The 26,193-nt window shown below is 25.5% G+C and overlaps 1 protein-coding gene across 1 annotated transcript; it reads left to right on the top strand.

The window, feature by feature from the left end:
- The first annotated feature begins 9,775 nt into the window (after positions 1-9,775).
- On the top strand, positions 9,776-19,111 carry LOC145843552 (uncharacterized). The gene is made up of 9 exons (XM_082950949.1): positions 9,776-9,992; positions 13,054-13,185; positions 14,099-14,513; positions 14,842-15,006; positions 15,142-15,210; positions 15,385-15,441; positions 16,298-16,461; positions 17,012-17,113; positions 18,571-19,111. Exons 1-9 carry the CDS (start codon positions 9,803-9,805, stop codon positions 18,609-18,611), a joined length of 1,335 nt encoding a protein of 444 aa, XP_082807075.1. The 5' UTR covers positions 9,776-9,802; the 3' UTR covers positions 18,612-19,111.
- The last annotated feature ends 7,082 nt before the right edge of the window (positions 19,112-26,193 follow it).

Below are 26,193 nucleotides of genomic sequence, written 5' to 3'. Positions count from 1 at the left end.
GGTATAAAAAAAAATTAAAAATAATATGGCGACTCAGCTTTTTTTCAGCTCAGACTGACCTTTAAGTATACTTTCCAACCAAAATTGCTTTCATCACAGTTTAAAAACATATTTAATTAGTATTAAAATAACAATGAATATTATTAAAAAAATGTTAGTCTGAAAACAAAATTTATGCAGTTAAAAAAAAGTCTTAAATTTAGGGTTTGACAACGTACGGCCTCCAAAGTGGAAATGACCGCCCGCCAATGTAAAACTAATTTAAGTGGAATTTCGCCCGCGAAAGGTAAAACTGCTACCCGTGAGCATGTAAATCTGGCCCACTAAACCAAACTTTTAAACTTACGCTAGATAATGTTCTAAGATTTGAAATAAAGAACAAAGTGCAATTTACGGGATAATTGAAGCTTACGCTACATATAGTTAAAATCGTGAATTAAGTGAAATTTTAATACTCCGGCCCGCAAAAGACTAAAGTATTTTCTGTCCCGCCGACAAAAAAAATCACCCATCCCTACTCTAATATTTATAAACTAGCGTTACACTATGCTGGAACACCCAGTTACACAGCAATTAGAGTAGGGATGGAATTTCCTAAAAAAACAATCAGTATTTATTTCGGCCATCGTCAACAAAGTTGAGATGTTTCGCGCCATCAATGAAAAACAAAAAATTTTGCCACACGACCAACAACAATAGCATCCGAGACAACCTACGATCGGTTTTTTAGGACTTAGGCAGGCATATTCGCGAAAAACGGCTGTTAAGACCTGACCAAGTACGAACTACTGAAGCGACCGTTTGTTAGTAAAGTTTAAAAAGTTGACACAACCAAATCATTCACAGCTCAGCGTCTCAAATGCTGTTGTTGTTGGTCGTGTGGTAAAGTTCATTGTTTATTATCCGTATAAAAAACTATTAAGTTACTGTTATAAAATCTTAAAAATGAGCCATAGAAAATATTAACTAAAAAATTGTAAACATTTAGGAACAAAACAATACCAGTCAATAAGACATGTTTTTAAAGGTCAACATGTACCAAAGTGATTAGTAAGAGGGCTGACTTTTTTTTAATATTATTGTTGTTTTTATTTAACAACTTTCTAAATCTGTTTTCTTGTGTTTAATATCTAGCTTTCTTATACCTAAAAAGAATAAATGGTAGATTCTACTTATCAACTAGGTACTGTGTAGTATTGTGAGCATGTGTAAAACTTTTTTCCACATAAAGACCATCGACAATAATTTTGGCTGTAGGCTTTCTATAAAAATTTAGTTTAGTTTAAATAAATTTATTAATTACGACATACTAAGTTAAAACAAACAAAAGTGTATTAAGTAATTACAGTGTTAAGTTCGATATCAACCTTATATTTTGACAACAGGTAACTCCAATTGTAGTCCTTCACATTTCAATTCTTCATTATAAAGCTTTTTCTGTTTATCTAAAAGTCTCGATTTTATTATTTGTGATAAAGTCATATAATTTTTTTTTGCTATTTTTTTTAAATATTAAACATTTTACAAATCATTTAAAAGTATATATGCTTTGTAGGGGTTTACTTTAAACAAATAGCTGCGATTCTAACTTTAACTTTAACTTACGAATTTTATTTCAATTCGTATTAGACGAAAACAGCTTTTATAAAAAAAAACTAAAGTACTCATTTTAAGTCAAAGCCTAATAGATAATAGTCAGATGTTCACCAACTTTAAGATCAAATTATACTTGACAGAAACCCATTTATTGTTTTATTTGGGCATATTATCTTAACTATTTTTTAAAAGAAGTGCTGTAAGTGTTGCTAGAATGCTTTAAAGAACTTAATAATGTAGTTGACCTTTTTTTTAATTAGGATGTCACACTTTAGTAATTCATTAGTGAATTAATCAGTTCGTTTTCATAAATATAAGTGCAGTTATAAACAAAGTTTTATACAATTTAGTTATTTTAGTTACTAATTTTTATCTTAAATCGTCAAAACTAGACGTTAGACGATCAAAGTTTAAGAAATTATAGTACCAAAAACCGCTAAATTCACACTATACTCAAAATATTGCAACTAGATTCGAAGTTATACAGAGAACTTTAAAGGAAGAAAGTAAGATTTTTTGTCTAGTTCTAGAAATACATGCCACAATTTTCATTTGCAGATTCATTGTTCAAACTTTAAAGTACCAGGTTGATCTGATATATTTCTTACTTAATGATTAATTAATTAAATAAAGTAAAATTTAGATCGCAATAGGAATACTGTTTTCATAAGATTAAGGAGAATACTAATGATTACATTATACTGCATTTAAGTCTGTTAATTAAGAGGTTATAAAAGCGTTTATCTGTTATATATTTTAGCATTCCAATTACAATTTACTTATTGTTTTACTTATTTTTATCTACGATACCTTCTATTTATTAAAAAAAAAACAGAATTTTTTAACAAGTGATAATCTTTTATTATCAAAAAATATAGTGAAACATTGTACTGTTTGTGTTAATTAGTGAAAAAAAAATTAGTTTGTCTCGGTAAAGCTACTTAAGTTGTAAACTTTCTATTGTTTATTTAAAATAAATTGCAATATTATTATTTTATTGCATTTTAGACTAATCGTAAGTTTTCAATCAATAAATTAATAATTTTTTAGATATATATATATATTCTGTCTTCGCTTTAATACTTCAAAAATTTGACAATTAATATTATTAGCTATAATTATATACGAAGAGTAATGTTTTATTTGATCTTAGATAGTTGTTGTTTTTATTTCTTTCTTACAAAGTATATATCAAAGTAAGCAGTTTATATGTTATTGTTTTGTGTTCTGTACGTTGTTTGTTTTCTTACGGTTGGATCTAAAAGTATAACTGGTTTACTATCGCTTTTAACACGCGATAATTTTAAATTCGATCATATCAACTTCGATAAAAACAAACTCGATCATACCAAACACGATCGTAATAAACTCAATTATATTATATTCAGATATTATAAACTTTATCATATTAAACTTGATCTTTATTTAATCTTTTTTTTTGAGAATTATATTACTTACTATACTAGGTATAAAATGGTAATAGTCCTTTTATTCCGTAATAATTGGTTAGTTAAAAATAACACTTAAACTAGTTTTAAATCTTGTTATAAATTGTACGTGTAAGGAATGACCTATAAAAAGTATTTAAACATTTTTTGAATATTTGTTTTGAAAGTTTTTATTCTTTAACAACAAAAAAAAAATTTGAAGTCAACAGTGCACTGCATGTTTAAGAACCAGATTTTAAAAAGAAAGCTGAACTAAAAATTCCAAGCTTAGTAAATTGTATAAGTTATTTTGTTAGCATAGTTAGTTATTTTGTTAGCAAGTTTTTATTCTTTTACAACGAAAAGTTTTTTTTTTGAAGTCTACAGTGCACTGCAATCTGCATGTTTAAGAACCATATTTTAAAAAGAAAACTGAGCTAAAAATTCCAAGCTTAGTAAATTGTATAAGTTATTTTGTTAGCATAGTTAAGAACAAAACTTATGGTTTAAAAAAATATTTTTCGAATTATGTTTTCAGACAACTAATTAAATTTTTCTATAGAATTTAATTAAAAGACGACTTTGACTTAGTTTTCAAACGTATTTACAAATAAATACATAAACGCACAAAAATACGAATCAGGATTTTGGACAATGACTATTAGCTGACAAATTAATAAAATTATGGCTTATATTTAAAAAATGCACTTATTTATCTTCTTTAACTTCTCTTCTTTTTAAAATACATTTATTTATTTTTTGATTTCCGTTGAACTAGGTTAATTGTTTAATAAAGAGAAACGTTTGTTAGTTCAGTAAAGAATACTACTGGTGAGTACCGAACTGACTACCACTAGTGTTATAATTTTTCTTGTTTTGAATGTTGAATTAAAACATTAACAAATACTTAATTGTCAGGAATGAAGTATTTTGTTAAAAATACAGGAAGTGAGTAATAAATTTAGTTTTATATTACTATTTATTATATTAAGTTTTTAGGTCATTTTATTTGTTATAAAAAACTGTATCAGTTACTGTAGCAGCAAATTATCTCTATTCAATTTCACAAACCTCCATTTTTTTTATTTCACAAAGTAATGTTTGTTTTCAGGCATGTGTTCTTCTGTTTGAGTAAGATGAGTTTTAATAAAATAAATAAATAAAATGGAATCAAGACAAGCTAAATTATTGAAAGAAGAACTTCAAACAATGAAAAATGCTTTGATTGTAGAGATGAAGAAAGAGGTATTGGTAGTTGAAATAAATGAGGAATTTACAGTTGAATTAAAAATGTAATTTGCAGTGAAAAATAAAATTTGTTAAAAACTTTATAAAAAAAAATAAAATAAATTTAGATTTTACAATTCAAATTATGAACAAAGTTTGAAATAAAGAATTAACTAACAAAGTAAGCTAGTTGGTTGCTAGATGAAAATCAAGTGATAAAAGACTAGTTAAAAGGTATGGAAAAGGATAATAATAAACTGAGTTCACAGGTTAATTTCTTGAAAAGAAATCTTAAAGGAAAGAATGTTGAAATTTGTGGAGTACCTTTATAGTAAGTAAAAATGCAGTTGACTTGGCAGTATAGGTAATTAAAAATGTTGATTCTGAACTTAGTCAAAATGATATTGATTTTGCCTGAAGATTAATGAAATAAGACAAGTGTAATGTATTAAGTAACATTAGGCCCTGTTTTAGTTGGATTCAAAATAATGACTAAAAGAGACTGCATTTTAGTCATGGACAAGACATTGAAAGGTATCCAAGTGGTGGTGTCTCAATAACTAAACTATTTTTTTTTGTGCACCAGGTCCTAGGGCTAAATATTTTGAGAGCTCTTTATTTTTGTTGTTCAATAAACAAAAACATTAGAAAGAAAAAGAGTCCAAAGGGTGCCAAGCTAAATTTAGTAAATGATGGATTCTAAATGAAAACCTCACTCCAAGAAATAACATATTTTTTTATCATGCCAATATTTTCAGAAAAGAACACCAATGGATATTTATCTGGACCTCTAATGGAATGGTATTCCTTATAAAAAGTGAAAATTCTGATGCTGTACTAGTTAGAAACCTCTTAGTGAAGTATTATGTTATTTTATTCATAAATGAACAGTAGGTATAATGTCCAATAATAGTAATAATTTGTTTAGTTTGTAAGAAGATTATCAATTATGTTTGTATAAATTGTAATATTAGTAAATAATGGTTGTATTTTAGATGTGGTAAAGTTACAAAATCTTAGTTTTATTTTTAAGCTAATTTAATGAACCATTTTTTTTGTAATATTTGTTTAAAACAGGAATTACCATTTAGTTTATTAAGTGATGTAGAATTTAAAGGCTTATATTTTATTATACTGAAGTAAAAAACTTAAAATATCCATGTAGAGAATGTGTTAATGCATGCAGATCTTCTCAAAATTGCATTCATTGGAATTTGTTTAATATGTGTTTTCACTTAAAATGTTCAGCTCTAGCCTTATACCATTTTGAAAGCCATGTACTCAATGTGGACGAAACTTTTTTTTGTCGGGCTGGTTATGATAATACATTTCACTTTACAAAATAAATAATACAAAATTATTTTTATAAAATTATAATCTAGTATTAAGTATTAAAGTAAAAGGCTAAATTGTATACTGATGCTGAGCTATACTCTGCTTATTCCCAGTACTCCTTTGCCAAATTTGTTTTCAAAATGCCAAAAATCTCAATAGTGACTTAAGTTTCTTACATTTAAATATAAGAAGCTTTTCAAAAAACATGTCTTTACTAGAAGAATTAATTAAATCATATAAAATTCCACCTGACATTATAGGGGTATGTGAGACTAAATACCCCTATTATTAATTTAAACATTTCTTTTCACAAACTCTATGTCTAAATCAGGATGAGTTGGAATTATGTTAAGAACCTTAGTATATACACCAAAAAACAGATATGTACCACCATCCAGGAAACTCTATTAGTGAACTTATTACAATACCTTAAATCCCTCTACAAAAATATAGAAATCAGTTTGTATATAGACCATGGCCTAGCTATCATTGAGTAAACAAATAACCAAATTTTAGAACAAACCAAAAAGTAGACAATCAAACTAATTAAAGAAATCAGATTCAAAATAACTATTGTTAGCAGATAATCACATGCACTTTCTAGACTCAACTCTAAACCTCACTGACAACAAATACAAACTATACAGTAAGGAAAACTCGAATGTTAGATATATCAACAAAAAATCAAACCACCCAATAATTATTAAAAAAAAACCTCTCAGAAATGATTGAAATAATGATTAACAGACTTTCCAAAAATAAAAAAATATTTAAAAACTCTGTACCCACATACCAAAATGCACTAACTGATTCAAATTTAAAACACATGCTAAAATACTCAGAAAATAAAAACCCTCAAACCAAAAAGAAGAAAAACCGACTAAGAAAAATCATTTACTTCAACCCACCCTTCTGCCAATCCATTTAAACAAATTTAGGGAAAATATTCTTTCAACTCACTGATAAACATTTTAAAAATAGTGAAGTACTCAACAAAATTATAAACAAAAATAATTGCGAGATTTCATAGAGCTGTATGAATAATATCATAGTTATAAAAGCAAATCATAATAAAAAATTCTAAATAACATATTAAATAAAGATAAAAAACAAAATCAAAGGCACCCAAACTTGTAATTGCCAATCTAAAAACTCCTGCCCTTAGAACAACAAATGCCTTATAAAAAAGGTTATTTACAAAGCCATTGTAATATCAAACAAGGAAACAAAGAAATACATTGGGAGCATTGGTAGTACTTTTAAAAGCAGATAGTACAACCATAGTCATAGTTTTAACACCTACAATGAAAACAACACCTAACTAGCTAAATACATCTGGTTTTTAAAAAACAACAATATTAAGTATAATATTAAATGGAACATCATTCACCACATTGGAGGTAGGAAAAATCCACAGTATATGTAGCACTTGCAGCCTAGATAAGCTAGAAATAGCCAGAGCCAATAAAAGAAGCAACTCAAACAAAAGACACAAACTGTTTTTAATTGTCCACACTTAAAAAAATTCACTTTAAAATTAAACGCTTGCTATCTAGTTTTGTATTTCATTTTATTTACTTAAATTCATTTTCATTTTTAAGTACAAGATGTTTTTCATCTTACTTAAATAACTAAATAAAACTCCAGCTTTAAACTATAAAAACTAAATGCTAGCATTTACTTAGTTCAAACCATATTGCTTACGTCATAGTGGTAGAAGCAATATTATTCAAAAATTTTCAATGTACTTTTCAATTAGCTCAATTTAACTTCAGTTAGCTAGTAGCCAATCAAGTTATGAATTTAAATCCCCCTGTGTATGGTGATATGTAAGTTATTTAGTTTATTTGTTTACTTTAAGCTGTTTGTGTTTTTAAATCTAGTAGCTTCATGTCCAATACCTAAGTAAAGTTTTCAATTTGTTTAGTTATTTTAGTACAAACAGTTTTCATTTTTAAGGCTTAAAACTTTTTATCTATTATAGTATCTAAGTTATTTACATTGTTTTTTTAATTCTATACCACTATATTTTTTTAGAGTTAAAAGTTTTTCACAGAGTTAAAAGTTTTTTATTTCTTTTCCAGTTAGCAGCTTATTCAGTATAAATAGTTAAAAAAATTAAAGACTCAAGTCCTTTGTGTGTTACAGTTATATTTTTTTTTACCTTCAAGCTAGTTAAGTTTTTTAAAGTTCAAAATTTTTCATTCAGTATAAGTAAATTTCAGTTTAAAGACTCAAAAGTTTCTTTATTTATTATAATATGTAAGTAGCTTGTTTTATTCCTTAATTTTGAGCCACTAATGTTTTTTTTATTTTATATAACAGTTTAACGTTCAGCTTTTTATTAGCCTTAACCCATAGTGTTTATTTAGTATTATATTTAAATCCTTGATTAATTTTCTAAATAACATAGTTTACAAATTCTAACTTGTTTTGCTTTATAGTATCTTCCATGTTTTGTTTATCTTATATTTTTCAGATTTAAATTGTAACTGAAGATCCCTTAAAGGGTGAAACTTAGTTTTGCAAATAAAAATCTTGAATAATTATATAAAGTGTATTATATAACAATTTTTGTATTAATAAATAGTATACTTAAATATAAAGATGTTTGCATATTTGGTGACATAAACATGAATTCACTTAAAAGTGATCAAGACTTATCAATTATATATTATCTTCATGAAGTTTGTAGCTTTGGATTTACAAATCTAATTGATGTTCCAACCACAGTTACTAATAAGGAGTTACATTAATTGATCACTTTTATTGTTCTAATCCCAAAAAGTCAACAAAGCAAATGTCCTTTTATCTGACATTTATGATCACTTTCCATTAAATGTAAGACTCAAAAATTGTAACCTAACTAAGACTCATGTAAACACTAAAAATCAGTTTTATCAGGATCATTCTAAAATTAGTGCTAACAAACTCTAAACTGATACTTTCCAAGGGTTCAGTAGATTCAAAGTTTGAGTGCTTGTTAGAAAAATTTTAAGAGATTAGTGACAAAAATGTTCCTCTATTAAATTGTCAAAATATAAACAAAAATTAAAGCTAAAACCCTGGATAACCCCTGTATTCTTAAGTCAATTAATTATAAAGACAAGCTTTACAAAATGCTATGCAAAAACAATACTAGTTACACCCAAAAAGTATAAGAGTTCAAAACTTAACAAAACAAATTAATTAAAATCAAAACTATTTCTAAAAAAAATTATTTTGAAAACAGGTTACAAAATTGTAATAACAGTTCAGCAGACACCTGGAAGGTAATTAATGATATTACAAACAGACAGCAAAAAAGCTCTGACTTTCCCCAAAAACTGAAAGTTAATGACAATTTCTTAACCAATTTAGTTGATTATCTTATACAGCATTTTTAAAGTTGTAGACAAATGTTGTTATGATTAACACTTACCAAAATGAGTTATTAAAAAATAAATGTTGTTAACAGGTTTTTCTATAATTTTGTTCATAGATACTTTTTTCTTAAAAAATGTATTAATTTACTAGATATTTAAACTCCAGGTTTCTTGGTAAAATGGCCACCTATGATATCAGGTTACATGACAATTCAGATTCTAAAAAAAATAAAGGGCCACAACTAAAAAAGTATTATATATTTGAAAAAAATTAGAAATATGTATGTTGGTCATGGACTTATTAATATCTACAAGCTATCTTTTTCTTTTTGTAAACTATTAAATATTTCTTAAGATATTAAAAAATTGTAAAAATAAGTATACTTTGAAACTTATGTTAGCCATATTGGAAAGAATATAATATATTTTACAAAAAGTAAAAAAAAAGGCTTGTAGATATTATTAAGGCCACGATACATATTTTTTATATTTTTCAAATGTATAATACTTTTGTAGTTGTGGCCCTTTCAGTTTTCTTTTAAAATTTGAACTGTTGTGCACCCAATGATATCATTGCATCTGTACATCAATTACTTATTTTTTCATTTGGTTATGCTTAAAAATTTTCAAGACTGCACTATTTTTTATAAAATGAGGAAACTTAAATTTTCTTCTAAGAATAATAACAACTTATAAGCTATATTTAATACTTATGTACTTTTTTATGAGTTTTAGTGTGCAGTTGTTACCTTATTAAGAAAAAAACACATGAGGAGATGTAAATTGTAATTAAAGTCTGATATATATGATATACTTTACAGTCTTTAATAACACTATTAAAAATATCTTGAGATGACAATTCCACCACCGCCAAAACTATCAGGAATACCTCCACCACCTCCACCTGTCAAATCAGCTCCTCCAAAATTGAAAAAGTCTGAAGCAAAAAGCAGAGATGCTATGTTATCAGACATCAATAATTTTAAAGCCAAAAAATTGAAGAAAACCGTGACTAATGATAGAAGTGCTCCTGTTGTTGGAAGTTAGTTTGTGTTATTTTGGAGCTATTTAAAGTTAATCATTATGATAATACTTCGCTAGTATTTGAAATAAAATGTTATAGATAAAAATTATTTTTACTCAATAAAGACTTGAACATAAGAACATTTGTAATACTGTAAAAAATAAAATGTTTTATAGTATTTTGTTATTCCTATAACAACACATAAATTTATTCACTTCAATACTCAGATTCTAATTATAATGTTATGGCATAAAAAAGTTCTTCAGAGTATAAAAAATGTGACAGTGCCTAAAGAGAAAATTTTTACAGTGTAACCTTGTACACTATTACTTTTTTTTTACTTGCACTCTGTAAATTTTTACCTTGTACAGTGTAAGTGAATAAAAAAATTAATTGTTGTAATTTAAGGGCATAGGGAGGTAAACACCCTTTTTTGGTTTTGATTTTAAATCATATAGTTTTTAATAAGCTACAAAATGCTTTTTACAGATTTAAAAAATTCAAAATACATTTTGATATATAGTCAGTCAAAGTCGGAGCCAACAATAGGTTCCTTATGGGAGGCGCAAACTAAAACGGCAAAAAAAGACTATTTCACTAAAAACAGGGTTGCCACTTTACCTGGAAAAACCTTAAAAAACCTGGAATTCAACAATTTAGGTATAACCTGGAAAAAACTTGGAATTCTGATCAAAAAACCTGGAAATTTTAATAATTTTAACATTTTTAGTACTAAAATTTCAATTTGACACAAAAATCTATCATATAAACAAGATTTTTATGTCATCATAAAAAATAAAAATTTTTTAAAGACATTAAAGTAACTTTACAGCATCTTTTAAATGTTTTTGTACTAATTAACACAGTTTCTTTTATAGAATTAACTTAAAACTAAAAATAGACCCAAACATTTTTTCTTTTAAAAACCTGGAAGAAATTTGAAAAACCTGGAAAAATCTTGAAAAAACGAGTGGCAACCCTGTAAAAATCTATCTTCTCCTACGTTTTTTGAGATAACTACCTCAAATTTTCAGGAAATGTTCCTTGATATATTTAAAAATTTTGTTGGAACAGAATTTAAAAAATAAAAAATTTTTATTAAAAAAACAAAAAAAAAAAACAGTTTTATAGAAGATTTTTATAGAAGAAAACAAATACAAATAAAATAGATTTTTTATTTTAAATAATTTTTCTAATAGTTTTCAAGCAACAACTTAAAAATTTCAAAGTCTACCAATATATAAGTTAGTATAGAAACAATCTCTTGGGTTGATTAAATTATTTGTTAAAATATTGAAGAATATCTTTATTTATAAGTTATTTATCAAATGATAAAACTATTTTTAAATTCATTTTGTATAAATTGTGCTAAGAACATATTCAAAAAATTTTAGATTCTTAGCCTAATAATGTTAAAGAATATATATTTTTAGTTAGTTTATTGAATTTTTAGTCTAAAAAAATACCTTTGAAATTGCTCTTTGTGTTTTGGGTCATAAAATTTTTACAAAACAAACTATATCTCAAAAATAAACTAGATTTCTGTTTTATAAAGTTTAACTTGTAGTTTAAACTTTAAAGTTTTAAACAAGTGCTAGTGTATATTTTTATAAAAACAATGATTGGACCCAAGACCTTAGTAGCGAATAATTAAAAAAGTTTAATCGACTAATTTTTCATTTTTGTTTGAATTTTTTGGTTTACTATTGTTTTTTAACTAGTGATCATTTTAAACTAGATTATATTATACTTGATCATTTTAATTTCAATAATATTAAACTTGATTAGATTAAACTAAATCTTGTTAAACTCTATTCTTGTAGTCTTTTTCACCATTAAGAAATATACTTTGAGAACATAGTTGTAAGGTGTTTTTTAGTATATTTTAGTACTTTTGGTTCTTTTAAAAAATTAGTTAACTTGTATGTGTTTGTTTATATGTCATACATTACTTCTTTTAGTCGAGAAACTACAGTGTGTAAGCTTTTAATGTCTAAACTGGCAAAAGTTTTTGTGTATTTTATATCTAGCTTGGATATTTTGCTTAAAAAGTTTTTTTTAGAATGGAGCGCTAAATTTGTCTTCCATACAACTTTTTTAACAACTATTTTTGACATAACCATTAACTCAGTTTTAAATTGAACTAAAACTACTAACAGTATTTATACGGTGTTGCCAAAAAACCTAGAATTAGATAAATCAAAAAAAAAACAGAAAAACCTGGATTTTTAAACATAAACTATTAAAAAACCTGGAATTATTATCTTTTGTTACTTTTAAAGTTATGAAATTTTGATCAGACAAAAAAAATCTATCTTATATAAAGACAATTTTTTTGTATAATTAAGCAATTGATTTATTTTAAAGCTCATTTAAAGTAGCTTTACTGTATCTTATCAATGTTGTTAACTATTTTTACCTTAAAATTACTTAGGGATGGCAATCAAAGTTCTCAACTTAAATAAAAGGAGAATGATCAATTATAAATTTTAAATGTTATTAACAATACAATGTTTCACTCGTTTGAAAACAAGATCTTCAGTTGTTTAATATCTTATTCAAATAGAGTATAGCCTTCTATTTGAATAACATTTTAAACTACTGAAGATCTTGTTTTCAAACGAGTTAAACATTGTATTGTTAATAAATTTTAAAATCTATAGTTAAGATTACTTATTCTAAACGAATGGAAAAACTTTTTCTTTGAAAAACTTGGAAGAAATTTAGAAAAACTGAAAAAAATTCATAAAATCTTTGGCAACCATGTATATAACAAAAAGTCTTAAATCTTAAATTTTTTCTTATAACTGTTTTATTAAATTATTTTATTTTTATTTGATAATTCAGGATATTTTTTTATATTTTTATATATTTTATATAGTATTTTTTTAGTTCTAAGTTAAAATATATGTTATATAATTTTTTTCATAAACTCATACTAGATTTTGGTCTAACTAACTTTTTTGTTTCAAAGAGTGGTTTAAGTAAGTTTTGAAAAACAACTAAAAATATGATACTATTTTAAAAACATATATTTTACATTCAAGTATTTAGCTTTACCAGTTAACAAATTATACAGAACCGAAGTCATCAAGCTCAACAGGAAGTGGGAATAGGGTTGGATCATCTGGTGAAAGTTCTTCAATGGGTGGAGGGCTGGGTGGTCTTTTTGCTGGTGGTATGCCTAAACTAAGACCAGCAGGCGCTAAAGGCTAGTTTAGTTGTAAATACCGCTATTAAAAGTTCTTTTGACAGGCTGTAACTTTTTCAAAATTTTTAACATAACAATAAAAATTTTGGATAAAAAAGTATATCAAATAATTCAAAAACTCTTTCTTAAACTAAAATGATATTAGCTTTTAAGTTTTTTTAAGTTATTGTATTTTACATAATTAATTATAACTAAACTTTTAGATAAAAATTTAGTTTTGAACTTTTAACTTAAGTGTTTTATTTAAAAGGCTTAAAATAATTCTATTTTTTTTTATTGTCATTTATTTAAAATATCACAAAGGAATATTCTAAACGAGTTCAAAGTACATATCAAGATGAAAATCAGAAATATACAGTGGCAGTATTTTGGGTATTTTAAATAAACTAAGTTTATAGAAAACTACTTATATTTCCATTCAAATAAACTAAAGTTTTTTTAACTCATATTTTCCATCATTTAAAATTAAATAACTTTGGTGGTCAAGTAATTTTTTTTTTATAGGTCATTGCTTGTATTGATAATCTTGTTTTTCAAAATATATTCACTAATTACTTTTAACAGCGTTTTAAAGTATATAGTATTCTTTTAGATATAAGGGGTCAAAGTTTTAAGGAGTTCAATGAGTTCTTTATTATAATTTAACGTTTTTTTGACTAATTATTAAATTGTTTCTTGTAGATTTTATTTATTTTTAAATACATTTCCTTCTTCGAAAAAAAAAAAAAAAACATATAATAATATAATAAAAGATTAGAATCCACATTAGTCCAAATTCAACTGTTAATTTGTTATTTTTTCGTATTTAATCCAAATTTTCATTTAATCGGTATATTTATATTAATAAAGTATTTTATTCTTTTTACAGTTAAACAAAAATGAATTCTTAAGTTATAATATAATTAAATCATAGGACCGGCAAAACTTCCACCTGGTAAAGGTAAAGTGAACAACTTACCTCTGAGCAACAGCAGGTTCAAAACGCCATCAACAAACCTGAACTCTACATCACAGTCAGCATCTGTCAACAAACCTTACCATTTGCAGTCTAACAAAAACAGTCAATTCAATGCACCAAAAAAAGGCAGCCAACCACCTCTACCTGGTAGTCAAAAGCCGTCTTTTAATAAAGTAAAACCAGTGTTTGGAGTAAACAAGCCACCACCCCCATCTCAACGACCCAATCTTCCAGAAAAACCAAGTAGCATCAATAAAACTCAGTCATCACCTGTTAACAGGCGTTTGTCAGATAATAGAAACCAACGAGTGACGGGGCGTCCCCAACCACCTCCAGGGAGAAATGGACCACCGCCTCCCCCGCCAAGCAGGTTTGTAACAATGTATACTAAATTATACACTGTAGTGAATAATGAAAATTTGGTTTAAAGTATAAGCTTGTTATAAGATATATTCTGAATACTTAAAAAAATATTTAATTCATTTGCCACAACTTAAACTTTACATTTCAGTTTTGTCAGTAAATGATGACATACAAAATAATAAGCAAATAAGAAGTTAGCTGAAAATTACTTAGATTAAATATTTAGTTATTTCTTTCAGTATTTTTCTTAATATAGTCTAGTGTTATTCAAGCTCTTCACTTCTTTAAATCCAAGTATTTTTGTATTTCAAACAATAAAAATGAAAACAATACAGAGGTCCATCTGCTAAAGAAAAGTTTGGAACAATGCCATCAAGAAGCATGGTACCAATTCAAAGTAAAAAGCAGGATAATTTTAATACAGTAAGAGGACCTCCTCCTCCTAACAGACCAAACATTGCTCCCAATCCACCACCTACTAGCTCTATACCTCAGAACAGGTTATGTTCTTAATTACTAACTTAAGAAATTTTTGATTTTACATTGACCTGTAATGGGTTCAGTTAAGATCTTATTTAGTTTAAGTAAATGGGTAGTTTATTTACAAAATGATTTCGAATAAGAAATTTTATTAGATCTAATTTGCATCCGGGTCCACCAACTCCTATAAGAAGTGGTTCTATTGGAAATAACGATTATAAGAGGTTTGTTATTTTTATAACTTTCAAACCAACTTTTTTATTACTAGTTGAACTTAAAACCTTAATTTTAAGTTTTAATACTGCTTTAAATTTATTTGGGAATGTTTTTTAATTTTTATTTTTACTCAATTAGATACATTTTTGTTTATTTTCAATTAACAAAATAAATTAAATTAGAAGCACAAGTCATTCTCACAGCAGACAAGTTCCTCCGCCTCCACCATCACGTGACAAGTATGATTCTGTTAAATAAAATGTTTTTAAACTATTTTAAATTAATTATTTTATAAGTAATTCTAGTTAGTCTAGTATCGTCTTTATTATATAGTTGTATGTAATGCTACTTTATTTTATTAATTAAACTAAAGCTAGTTGTTCTTAAAGAATAACAAAAAGTTTTTAAACACTGAATATAGAACTTGTTACTTTTTATTTCGAACTCTTTTGAATTTTCTTTTCTTATACAACTCGTTACAATTACCCTGAATAATTTTTTACATTTAATTTCTAATCAATATAAGGGATTTTTAAATATTATCGTGCTCAGGCTTGTTTGATGAAAAAATAAATAAATCAAAGATGTTTTAAAATAGTTCCAATTTTTAAAAATCAGGCTTTACATTTTCTTGATACTTAGTCAACATTATTTTGAAGTTCGTGGTATTTTTTGTAATTTGTGAAAAAATGCTGTTTTTAGAATAATTGAATTTTAATTATTAAATCAAAATCGCATACTTTTTTTTTAAATCGTTATGATTTAAATAATCTACATTGTTCACTTCATAATAAAATTAAATTTGGAAATAAATCATGGTTTGTTATCATTGTTTTAGTTAAAGTTTTACTCATCATAAGCTAAATAGTATTTTAAATAAAACATAAGTAACTACAAAAATTTCATTTGACGATATACTCTGATATTGAAATAATTAAAGCTAGTTTATGAACTTTTGTTTTAAACTTAGTTATACTGTAAATTATTATAGTAAATAAATATTCGAGTTTATAAAAACTATGCTAAGTAAAAATGTATACACCTTTACATTAGAAGAATTAAGCTAAAATAAAGTCTTAATTTATTTTTAAACAGTCGTCATAGTAACTCTGTAGCACCACCTCCTCCTCCGAGAGTTTCCAACATGCAAGATGGTAGATCAACAATGAGGAGTTCAGGAGGTCAGTATGGTGGCTCTGGCAGTTTTGCAAGAAGTTCTAGCGGAAAGTCAGTGGGTCATCACAATATTAGTCATGACTGTAAGCAAAAATGTTATATATTTACATCTTAAATATGTTATGTTTCATGCAATAAATAAAATTACTGAGATCCTCAGTTATTACTTTGATTTTTTTTATTCTATTATCAAAACGATGTTTACTCAAACGAGATCTTCAGTTGTTAATAAAATGTTGATAAAATTTTTAGATTTCAAAATAGAGGCTTATTTTTAAAAATTATTACATAAGTCAGGCATTTACTCAGTTTCATCGTTGAACAGATTATCAAACTGCGACTATACAATAAGAAATATTAAATGACGTACTATGCAAAAATTGATAATAAGTTAATTAAAATGTTGTTTAATTTAAAAAAACGTGTAAAAAAGTTTTAAATACTATATAATAGCTCTTTAGGTCATTGTACAGAACTAAAAGTTTTAAGCAATGTCACATAATAACAGTAGAAGCATTTTGTTAGAACTTAATTGCTTTATTTTTTTTTTAATTTTCTCAAAGATTATTTCTATTTTAAGTAAAGAAAAATTATCAATTAGAAATTAATCCGAACTTTGTTTTGTTTTCACAGCTGAGTTTGATGAACGATTTAATTTTGAAACTGCATTTCCAGCTCCTGAACCTTTCAACAATATAAAAAAAACATATCCGAGTCTGATGCAAAAAAAGACAGGTATGTTGTTATAAGTAGATTAATAATAACTGAATTTTTAACCCAAAATTTATTTTTCTTTGAATTCTTTTTGAGATAAATTTTCTGTTGTGAGTTGATTTAAAAGATATATTAGATGTTTATAATAGTGATCTACTGAATCCCCGATTTTGTTTTGTTTGTGTTATACAAATTACTTTTTCTAAGTTTGGTTTCTATTAATACTACATAAAGCTTGAAATATTTAGGATCCGGATCCGAACGCATCCTAGTTTAAAAAAGATCCGGATCCAGCTAGATTTTAATTTAAAAAATATCCGGATTCGGTCGGATCTTAAATTTAAAAAAAGGACTAGATCCGGCTGGATTCTAGTTAGTGGGTCTGGTAGATCACTAGTTTTTAATAGCCTTTCTTCATAATAAATTATATTGAAGCTGTAAGTTTAAAATTTATTAATACATTAAAATAAAAAAATATGTAAGTTGTGTTTAAATCTTTATTTCAAAATTAATAAAAAATTTTGTTATAGGTTAAAAAAAAAGCTGTAAATATTAATATATAAAGCACGTAGTTTGTTTGTTATCACAGCGTATTTAAAAAAATTTTATAGAAAATACTTTCAACTTTGAATACGTTTCTAAGATTTAATTTTTAACATAATGAAAAGTTTTAGTCAAATTTAAACTTGAATTAATTTTAAAACATCAAGTTCTTAAAAACTAAAATTTATTGATTTAATTTCGTGTATCATGACGTGTGTAGTGAGTCATTCTGTGATAACTTATTTTAAATGAAATACTTTTGAGTTATTGTAAACTAGACTAGAGTAGTTATTTAATTTAAAATTAATAAATTTTTATACAAATAAAAAAATAATGCTTGTATTTTTGAAGCATTAAGCTTTTAATTGAAAGTTTATAAATATTTCAGTGTTTTATTTCGTTTTATTTGTTACTAAGTATTTAGTCTTTAGTATAAAAAAAGAACTAATTTGTTCAGTATTAGTTATATTTGTAATATAATTTTTAGTTTTTAATTAGAAAATTTTCATTAAATTCTTCATAGTTGACATAATATGAAGTATAAATTAAACTATATAGGTATGCGCTTTTTAAAACTAATAATTTCAAATTTACCAAAATATTTATAAGTTTGAAACTAAAATTTTGTAAATATAAAGCTCTATAAGTTCAACTGTGTTAAAGTGCACACTTTTTATATTGATACAAAATTAACATAAAATATTTCCTTATTGCTTGCATTTAACTAATCATCAGCTAGTTTAAAAATCTTAGATTTGTTATACTTATAGTATATAATAACACTATAAAACGATTAAAAATAACATTTTTGTTCGTTCTTATTTTCAATTGAAAAAGTGATATTGTTTTGTAAATGGATATAGTTTTTATTCACTATAAAAAATAAATTATTATAAACTGTATACTACAGTTAAAGTTAGACCAAATTTCTACAGGGGGAAGCCGAAGAGTTCCACCTAATTTACCCGCCTATTAAACAATACCATCTGATTAAAGAAGCCTTAATGGTATTTAAATTTGTTAAAAATAATACTCTTCACATTTAAAATTAAACATTAAGAATTTAATAGCATTTAATTTATATAAGCTTAAGTATATTTTAATGTTAATTGTAAGTTTTTACAGACGCATAATAGAATAGTTTTTTTTTACAAATAATGTAAACATAAATATAATTTACATATTTTATTTCATTTGTTCTTTTCGCAACACTTTATCAAATCTTAAACCTTAAGTAATTAAGCTGCTTGATAAAACATATTTAGTACATATAGCCTTGATTATAATTATTTTAATTGATGAAGTTAGATTTTATTTAAGGTTGAATATAGTTTGTATTTTAACTTTTCAGTTTATACTTTCCAATGCTAGTAATGTGTATTATTTAGTTGCATAAAAACAAAATTATATATAAAACCTAAAATAATCTTAGGCTCATTTTAAAGCAGTTTATTTTGTGAAAGGGCGTTTAATTATTACTTTATTTGCAGTAATTTCTTTTTTTATAAGCATAAGTTACTTTAACTTCTCTATAAATTTATTTTGTGCAAATTTTATACATGTTTACCGTAATTATTATTTGTTTTAAATAAACTTATTATTTTTTTTGATTTTAATAGTAGAATAAACACAACTTCATTAAGGAGAACTCAAAAGATAAAAAAGTTTTCAATAATTAATTTAAGTTGAAAACTTTGAGTTGAACTTATTATTCTTTTCATGTAAAGCAGTTTACAATCCCTTTTCACATCAGTTTTTTATATTAAAAATTATGTTATATCTATTAAACTTGTTATTAAATTTATTTACACTAAAGTTTTTGAATTTTTGTTTCAATTTTATTGCTGTTTTTTTTTTTGTCAAAATTATCTCTAACAATTTTTTTTTAATTGGAGGTTTAAGAAAAAGTCTGTTAACATATATATTACATACATAATACATAAATAGTATTTGACTATGGTTTAAGAAAAAGGTAAAAAACTAAGTTTTAAAGCAAAGTATAGTTAAAAATATTACCCTGCTTTTGATTATTTCCAAGTACAAAATTTTATCTAGTTTTTTTTAAATGGCAAGAAATTAAAGAGTTTTTACAAATTAACCTTTTTTTTTCTTTAGAAATTTATCTTTTTTACTTTTGCATTAGTTTAGTTAGTAATCGACAAATACTATTAAACTTAAGTTTAGAGATTTATGTTTAAGAATTTTAATAGTATTTGTATTTTTCCAAATAAATACTACTAATAGTTTTTGCATATCTTTAAGAATATTTCCTTCACATAGTTTTGTAAGTATTTTAGTTGTATATTGTTTAAGGTTTTATAAATTATACATGATGATAACTCGTTTTATTTTTTCTTTAATATTTAAACTCTGTTAATTATTGTATGTTTTTATTTGTAATTAGTCATGATATGAATGTTCTTATTTCATTCCCATTAAAATCATTTCTACAATAGCCTTTTTTAGTTTAAGAAGTTTTGAATAGCTTACAACAATTTTTTTGAATTTATTCCAGGCATTATTTTTTTTAGTTTGTTAATCAGTTTAATAAAATATTAGATTAAATAAGGGTTTATCAAAAAAAAGAAGATATCTTCTTTTTTGGCGGTTATGTTAGCTCAATGGGCAAAACGAAGGGCGATTTTAAGTTACTGGGAGACTTTTATTTGCGTTTAATTTGTCAAAATAAAATTAAATTTAAATTATGTTAAGTACAAAAAAGCTTAGTAAATATACTTAACTTTTTAAAGCTCTTGTCAATAAATTTAATTGCGAGCAAAGTATTTAAAAAACATTTTATAAGCTGAAACTTTTTGATATTTAGATAAAAGCTTTTAACTTTTGTTTTAATAGTTACTGGTTTTAAAGATTATTACCTAACGCAAAAAAACAATCTTCGCAAATAAGTTTAATCAAAGGATATGGTGTATAAAAATACCTCTATGTAACGAGCTACAAACCACTTATTTACTCAAGCTATTTTGGGACATTTAATTTTTTAACAGTTAAAAATCCAAATAAAAAAGATCTAGGAGATTTAACTTCTTAAAGATTTTAGACAATGGTAGATAAAATATGTCTAAAAAAAATTATTTTTTAAGTCTAATTTTTGCCAACGTTTATACTTTTAAACTTAGTTATATCTAAATTTATTTTCTCAAAAATAGCTCTGCGCAAATTAAGTTAAATTTAATATGAATGAAGTTTTGCGCAAAGAGGTCTTCTGTGCATTGAATTAAAATTCGTGAAAAAAAAATCAAGGAAAATAATTTTTTTAAACGAGCAGTTAGTTAAAATATTGAACAAAACTAGATTTTACAAATCATACTATAAGTTAAAAACTATATGACTCTTAAATTCTTTATTAAACACGCATCAAACAGTTAAAGTATTTTAATATAATTGATCTCCTTTAATGGATGAACTAAGTAGCCTAAATAAAAGTAAAAAGAGCTTTGTTATTTGTTTATAGTAATATTTTAGTAAAAACTTTGTAGAAATGATTGATATAAATTTTAATTTTGAAGTCTGTTTTTAAAGAATTTTAAACGAAATGGTCTTTTTACGGAGTAAGTTTGATTGACTATATGCATAACAGTTACGACCTCGTGATTAGTAAGGTTTTTTATTTGATTACATGTAAATTAAACTTAGTCTGAGAGATTTCAAAACGCTTATTGTTTTCTGAATAAGCTGTTTTAGTCATTAGTTTGAAATAATATATCATAATTTTGTTGCTTTATTTTTGTGTTTTTATTATTACATAAAAATTCGGTAAACTGTGCTTAATTTTCAGCATGCATTTTGTATTGAAATGAATCTCTATATACTAGATCGTTTATTATAATAAAAATTCAAAGATTAAAAAAAATTTAGGCTCTGTTTAGCAGTGCATTAGTAAGCTGCGAGATGAACAACAAAATAATCAGGAAAAGTTATATGGAATCTGTAAAGTTTAAAGTGTTTTAATAAAGCATGTAAAAATACAGTACTGAATGTATTAAGTAAATTTCAATACGGTATAACATTTCCCACCCACACGATTCTCACCCGAATCAAGTCCCACCCGAGCAAATCCCAACCGATCGATTTCCACATGAATTAAATTTCATCCGATCAGTTTCCACCCGATTAATTCCAAACAAAGTTATTCGTCACTTTTGCAAGGATCTTTTTTTGCACGGAGTCATTTTCATTCGGGTTTCATTTTTGCACGAAGCGTCACTTTTGGACGAGTATCACCTTTTGCGTGACGTCACTTTTGACCAGATGACATTTTTCCACAATTTTAACTTTATCAATATAAAACTATATTAAAAATAAGTTGAAATTAAATATCATAAATATAAAACTATAGTTTGATTTCTATTACATGTACACAAACTCTAATTTATTTAGTATAAAACATTTAAAACAAAACAAATTTAACCTTAAACTAAATTTTCAAAAATATTAAATGCTAATTAAAGTTTATTTTTAAATAAAACAGTCATAAAATTTTTGCTTATTTAATTTTTAAAGTTTTTTGAATAGAATATAATTTAAAGATGACTTTGACTTGGTTTAAAGTCAAAAATGCGTAGACGTACAAAACAACACACGAACCAGGATTTTAAAAATAATTATAATTTTTTGAGTTTAATTGTTTAAATGTCAAAAGCCTTTGAAAAACTTTTCTAATAAAAAAATTTTTTTTGGTAAAGTGAAACAAAAGTTTGATAATTTTACTTATTTTTAGTTAGTTTAACACTATAGTAGTTTTAGTAATCTTTATTTTAAAATAATTTTAATTTATTATTACAGCTGAAAAATTTACTTAAACTTGTATGTGATGCATGTTACAACTTTTTTAGATTTAATCTAAAACTATTAGTTATTGTTAGTATTTTAACATAAAAGTAAAGTGTAAAAAAATAGTTTGAAGTATTCTAGTTTATAACTGTTTGCCCCGTATCGTGTGTAAGTGCAGTTTTAAGCTTTAAATTATATAAGTTATTATTTGTTTTTACACAATTTTACCAAGATACGTGTGTTAATACTGTTAAACATTTTTATTATAATAATTTTATGTCTTACAAGCTCAAACTATCGTACAACTTAGAAGTTAGTTGTTGTAGAATGTATTTACTGATTCTTGTTCTAGTGTGCCTTATAGTTTTTTATTGTTTTACATCAATGATTTGTAATCATCAAAAAACATAAAAATGATAGGCTAAACCCATTGAAACTTATTTATACTCTTTTTTTTTTAACTGTTTTAGCAAGTAGTAATCTTAAAACTTTAAACCAAGTTTTAAGTATGTTATAATTTTTTTAGGTCAAAAAGTGAAACAAAACAAATCGTATTGCTTTTATTGTCAGCAATTAACTTGTCTTGAAAAGTTATAATGTTATCAGATTCTCTTTTGAAAAATTTGTTGCTTTTAAAACGTATAATTGAGTGTGGATATTCACACCCGGTAAAATAAAAACAATAAATATCAAAGTAAAAATAAAAAAGTTAGTACAAAAAACAAAAACTAAGTTAAATAAATTTTGATATATATTTTTTATTCTACTTAAAATAATTTCTAATTAGCTTTTAATTATATTTAATTTTATTTTAATTTTATGTCAAATTTATTTTAGATTATATTCAAGTTTATGTTTCATTAATACGTAATTAGTTCATAAACAGGTAAAGTTTACATTTAATACAATTTTATTTTATTTTTTTACACAAATGTATTTGGATAAATTTTGCCAACTTAATTTTATCAATTTAAAAAAAAGTAAGCCGTGCAAAAGTGAAAACTATAGCAAAACATGACACTAGTAAAAATGTATGCTATGCAAACAGAACTCTTTGTGCAATCATAAAAAAGTGACACCTATGCAAAACTGACACTATGAAAAAACAGCTCTCCGTGCAAAAGTGAAGCTGTGTAAAAGCGACGCGCAAAATTGATTATGTGGGATTTGATCAGGTGGGAATTGATCGGGTAGGAATTGATCAGGGTCAGAATAGGTTCGGGTTGGAATAAATCGGGTGGGAATTTTGCGCGGGTCGGAACTGAAAGGTTCCCAAATAGTTAATGTTAATCAGCACTCAATTTTATTTTTTAAACATAACAAGAGTAGCAATAAAAAAAACTCATGCCTCGTAAAGGTCAGGGCTTCTAATTATATGAATAGGTTTTTATTAAATAAATGTGTTCATACTAAAACTATTTTTCGGTAGCTCGTACTGATTTAAGTTCAAAAGACTCAGTTCAAAGTCATTTTAAGCGTATCAAACGACCGTGTTTATTAGACAGCAGTAGGTGTTCAGTACCTTAGAAAGGGCTGTTTTGGTAATTAAAACAGACATAGCTTTTTTAACAGCTGTTTAACACCCGAAGCTAGGCTGTTTTAGTACATAAAATAGTCAGAAAACTGTATTGGTAATTTGTTGGTTCCAGAGTTCAGAATCGAGAAAAAGAGTCACTTCACATTTAATAACGTAAGACTGCATATGTTAAACAACAGGTGCTTGCTATATAAATATATAGTAACTTTTTTCTAAACCTTATAGAATTAGTGAGCGGTAGTGCCTACAATTTAAACAAGTTCTTTAATAAAAACAGTTTTCGTATGTTAAATAAATTAGGTCTATAAAATGATCATAATAAAACGAAAAAAAAAACTAAATCAGAAGCAGTGTTCTTTTTCATACCAAGTTTCTCAAACTCATGTTCATAATCGCACAAATTTCAAAAGTTTAAAAGATATTTACTCTCCTCTCAGGGTTGCCACTCGATTATTCGAAATTTTTTCCAGGTTTATCAAAGTAAACATTTTGGGTCTATTTTTAATTTAAAGTTAAATTTCAGATATGAAACTGTGCTAAATAGTATAAAAACATTTAAAATATACTATAAAGCTACATTAAATATGTTTTTAATAAATCTTTTTTGATAATGACAAAATTTTTTTATTTATGTGATAGATTTTTTGAGTCAAATCGAAATTTTAATATTGAACATGTAAAATTTGTTAAAATTTTAGTGATTTTGTTTAAAATTCAAGGTTTTTTTTTGCCTAAATTTTCAAATTCCAGATTTTTCCAGGTAAAGTGGCAACCCTGCCTTCTTCAACAGGTATCAGCTCTTTAAATTTTTACCCTCGTTACTAGCCTTTGCCCCTGATATCAAAAAAGGCTATTAAGGGAAAGCCTGGTTTAAACTGAGTGTTGTAAATTTGATTGTTAAACACAAGCAATCAACCGATTTAAAAGATAGTACCACGATATAAAACACAATGAGTTTGATGTGATGAATAAAAAACGACTTTATGTTTCTGTTTGTTTTGAGTTTGTGTATTTTTATATTACCTTACTTATTTTACGTTCAGAGATCGTTTATGGTTGAAAATTTGTGCTGATCCACTATGAGATCTGGATCATAAATATTTCAAGGACGATTTCTTGCTGAAGTTATAAGGATTAAGTAACGTTTTTACAAAAATTGACATATACAAACAACTTTTACAAGAATTCCTCAAAGGCCACTTTAACTAAATTTGTACAGTTTTTTTTCCGGTGCATAACTTACTAAAAATATATAACAGAATGCATTTCATTTAAATTTATTTTGGCGAGTTGAAAACACTTCAAAACACTTTCCTTTCGCTTGGTTATCCAGGTAACTTAGTTTCGAAAGTTATAACAAGAGCTAGAAGTTCAACAGCTTTAAAAATGATTGGCCCTCAGAAGTGTCCAGTATACTTAAAACTTCCTTACCTTGGAAATATTTCTGAGAGGTTTTCTAAGAAAATTTCAGAGGAAATAAGCCAAGTTTTCAGCTCTGCTCATTTAAGAACAGTTTTGTATACTGATCGACCTCTAAATGGAATTTACAAAGATGTTTCTCCCACCCATGAAAAAAGTAACATCATCTATAAATTTAGTTGTCACTGTGGTAGTGACTACGTGGGAAAAACATCTCAAAGGTTCCATGTAAGAATCGATCAACATGTTCCGAAAGTCTTGAAAAAGTGGTTTGATGGCCGTTCTGAGAAACCAACTAAAAAATACTTCTCGGCGATTGGGCAACATTTGTTGGACAATCCTGAGTGTGTTAAAAATTATAAAAAGGACAATTTTTCAGTCTTAGTGAGAGCGGAGAACTCTTTTCAATTGCATATTCTGGAAGCCTTATGTATTCAATCTTTAAGGCCCAGTTTATGTAAGCAGAAAAAGTTCGTTTACCAAACTAGACTTTTTAAATCCTTATATTAGTAATTTTAAAGTAATTAGTTTCTTGTTAAACTTTATTTTTAAGCATAGTTTTAATTTAAAATTTTTATCGCTTCTTTATTTAGATTGTTTTAATTCTACCGAGTTTTATTAGTATACCAAATTTGTTTAGCATTAGAACTTATTTAATTTTAAACATTTGATTATTACGTCATTTTATATCTTAAAACTTTAAACTGCAGTATAGTTTTATTTCAATTTGTATTCATTATAATCCAGTAGGAAACAATTTCTGACGAGTCCTATTTGAAAGTACTTAAATAAATTTAAACAAAATGAAATG

Source organism: Thalia democratica, chromosome 1, assembly GCF_965202585.1.
Source record: "Thalia democratica chromosome 1, ktThaDemo2.hap1.1, whole genome shotgun sequence".
Lineage (NCBI taxonomy): Eukaryota > Metazoa > Chordata > Thaliacea > Salpida > Salpidae > Thalia > Thalia democratica.
Note: the sequence above shows the minus strand (reverse complement) of the source record. Positions and strands in the feature narration are given on the sequence as shown.

Excerpts from the sequence above, each read along its gene's own strand:
- LOC145843552 (XM_082950949.1), top strand. The coding sequence starts at position 9,803 with ATGACAATTCCACCACCGCCAAAACTATCAGGAATACCTCCACCACCT. Across the intron at positions 14,514-14,841 it reads CCGCCTCCCCCGCCAAGCAG|AGGTCCATCTGCTAAAGAAA; the intron begins GTTTGTAACAAT and ends AAAACAATACAG. Across the intron at positions 16,462-17,011 it reads TCACAATATTAGTCATGACT|CTGAGTTTGATGAACGATTT; the intron begins GTAAGCAAAAAT and ends TTGTTTTCACAG.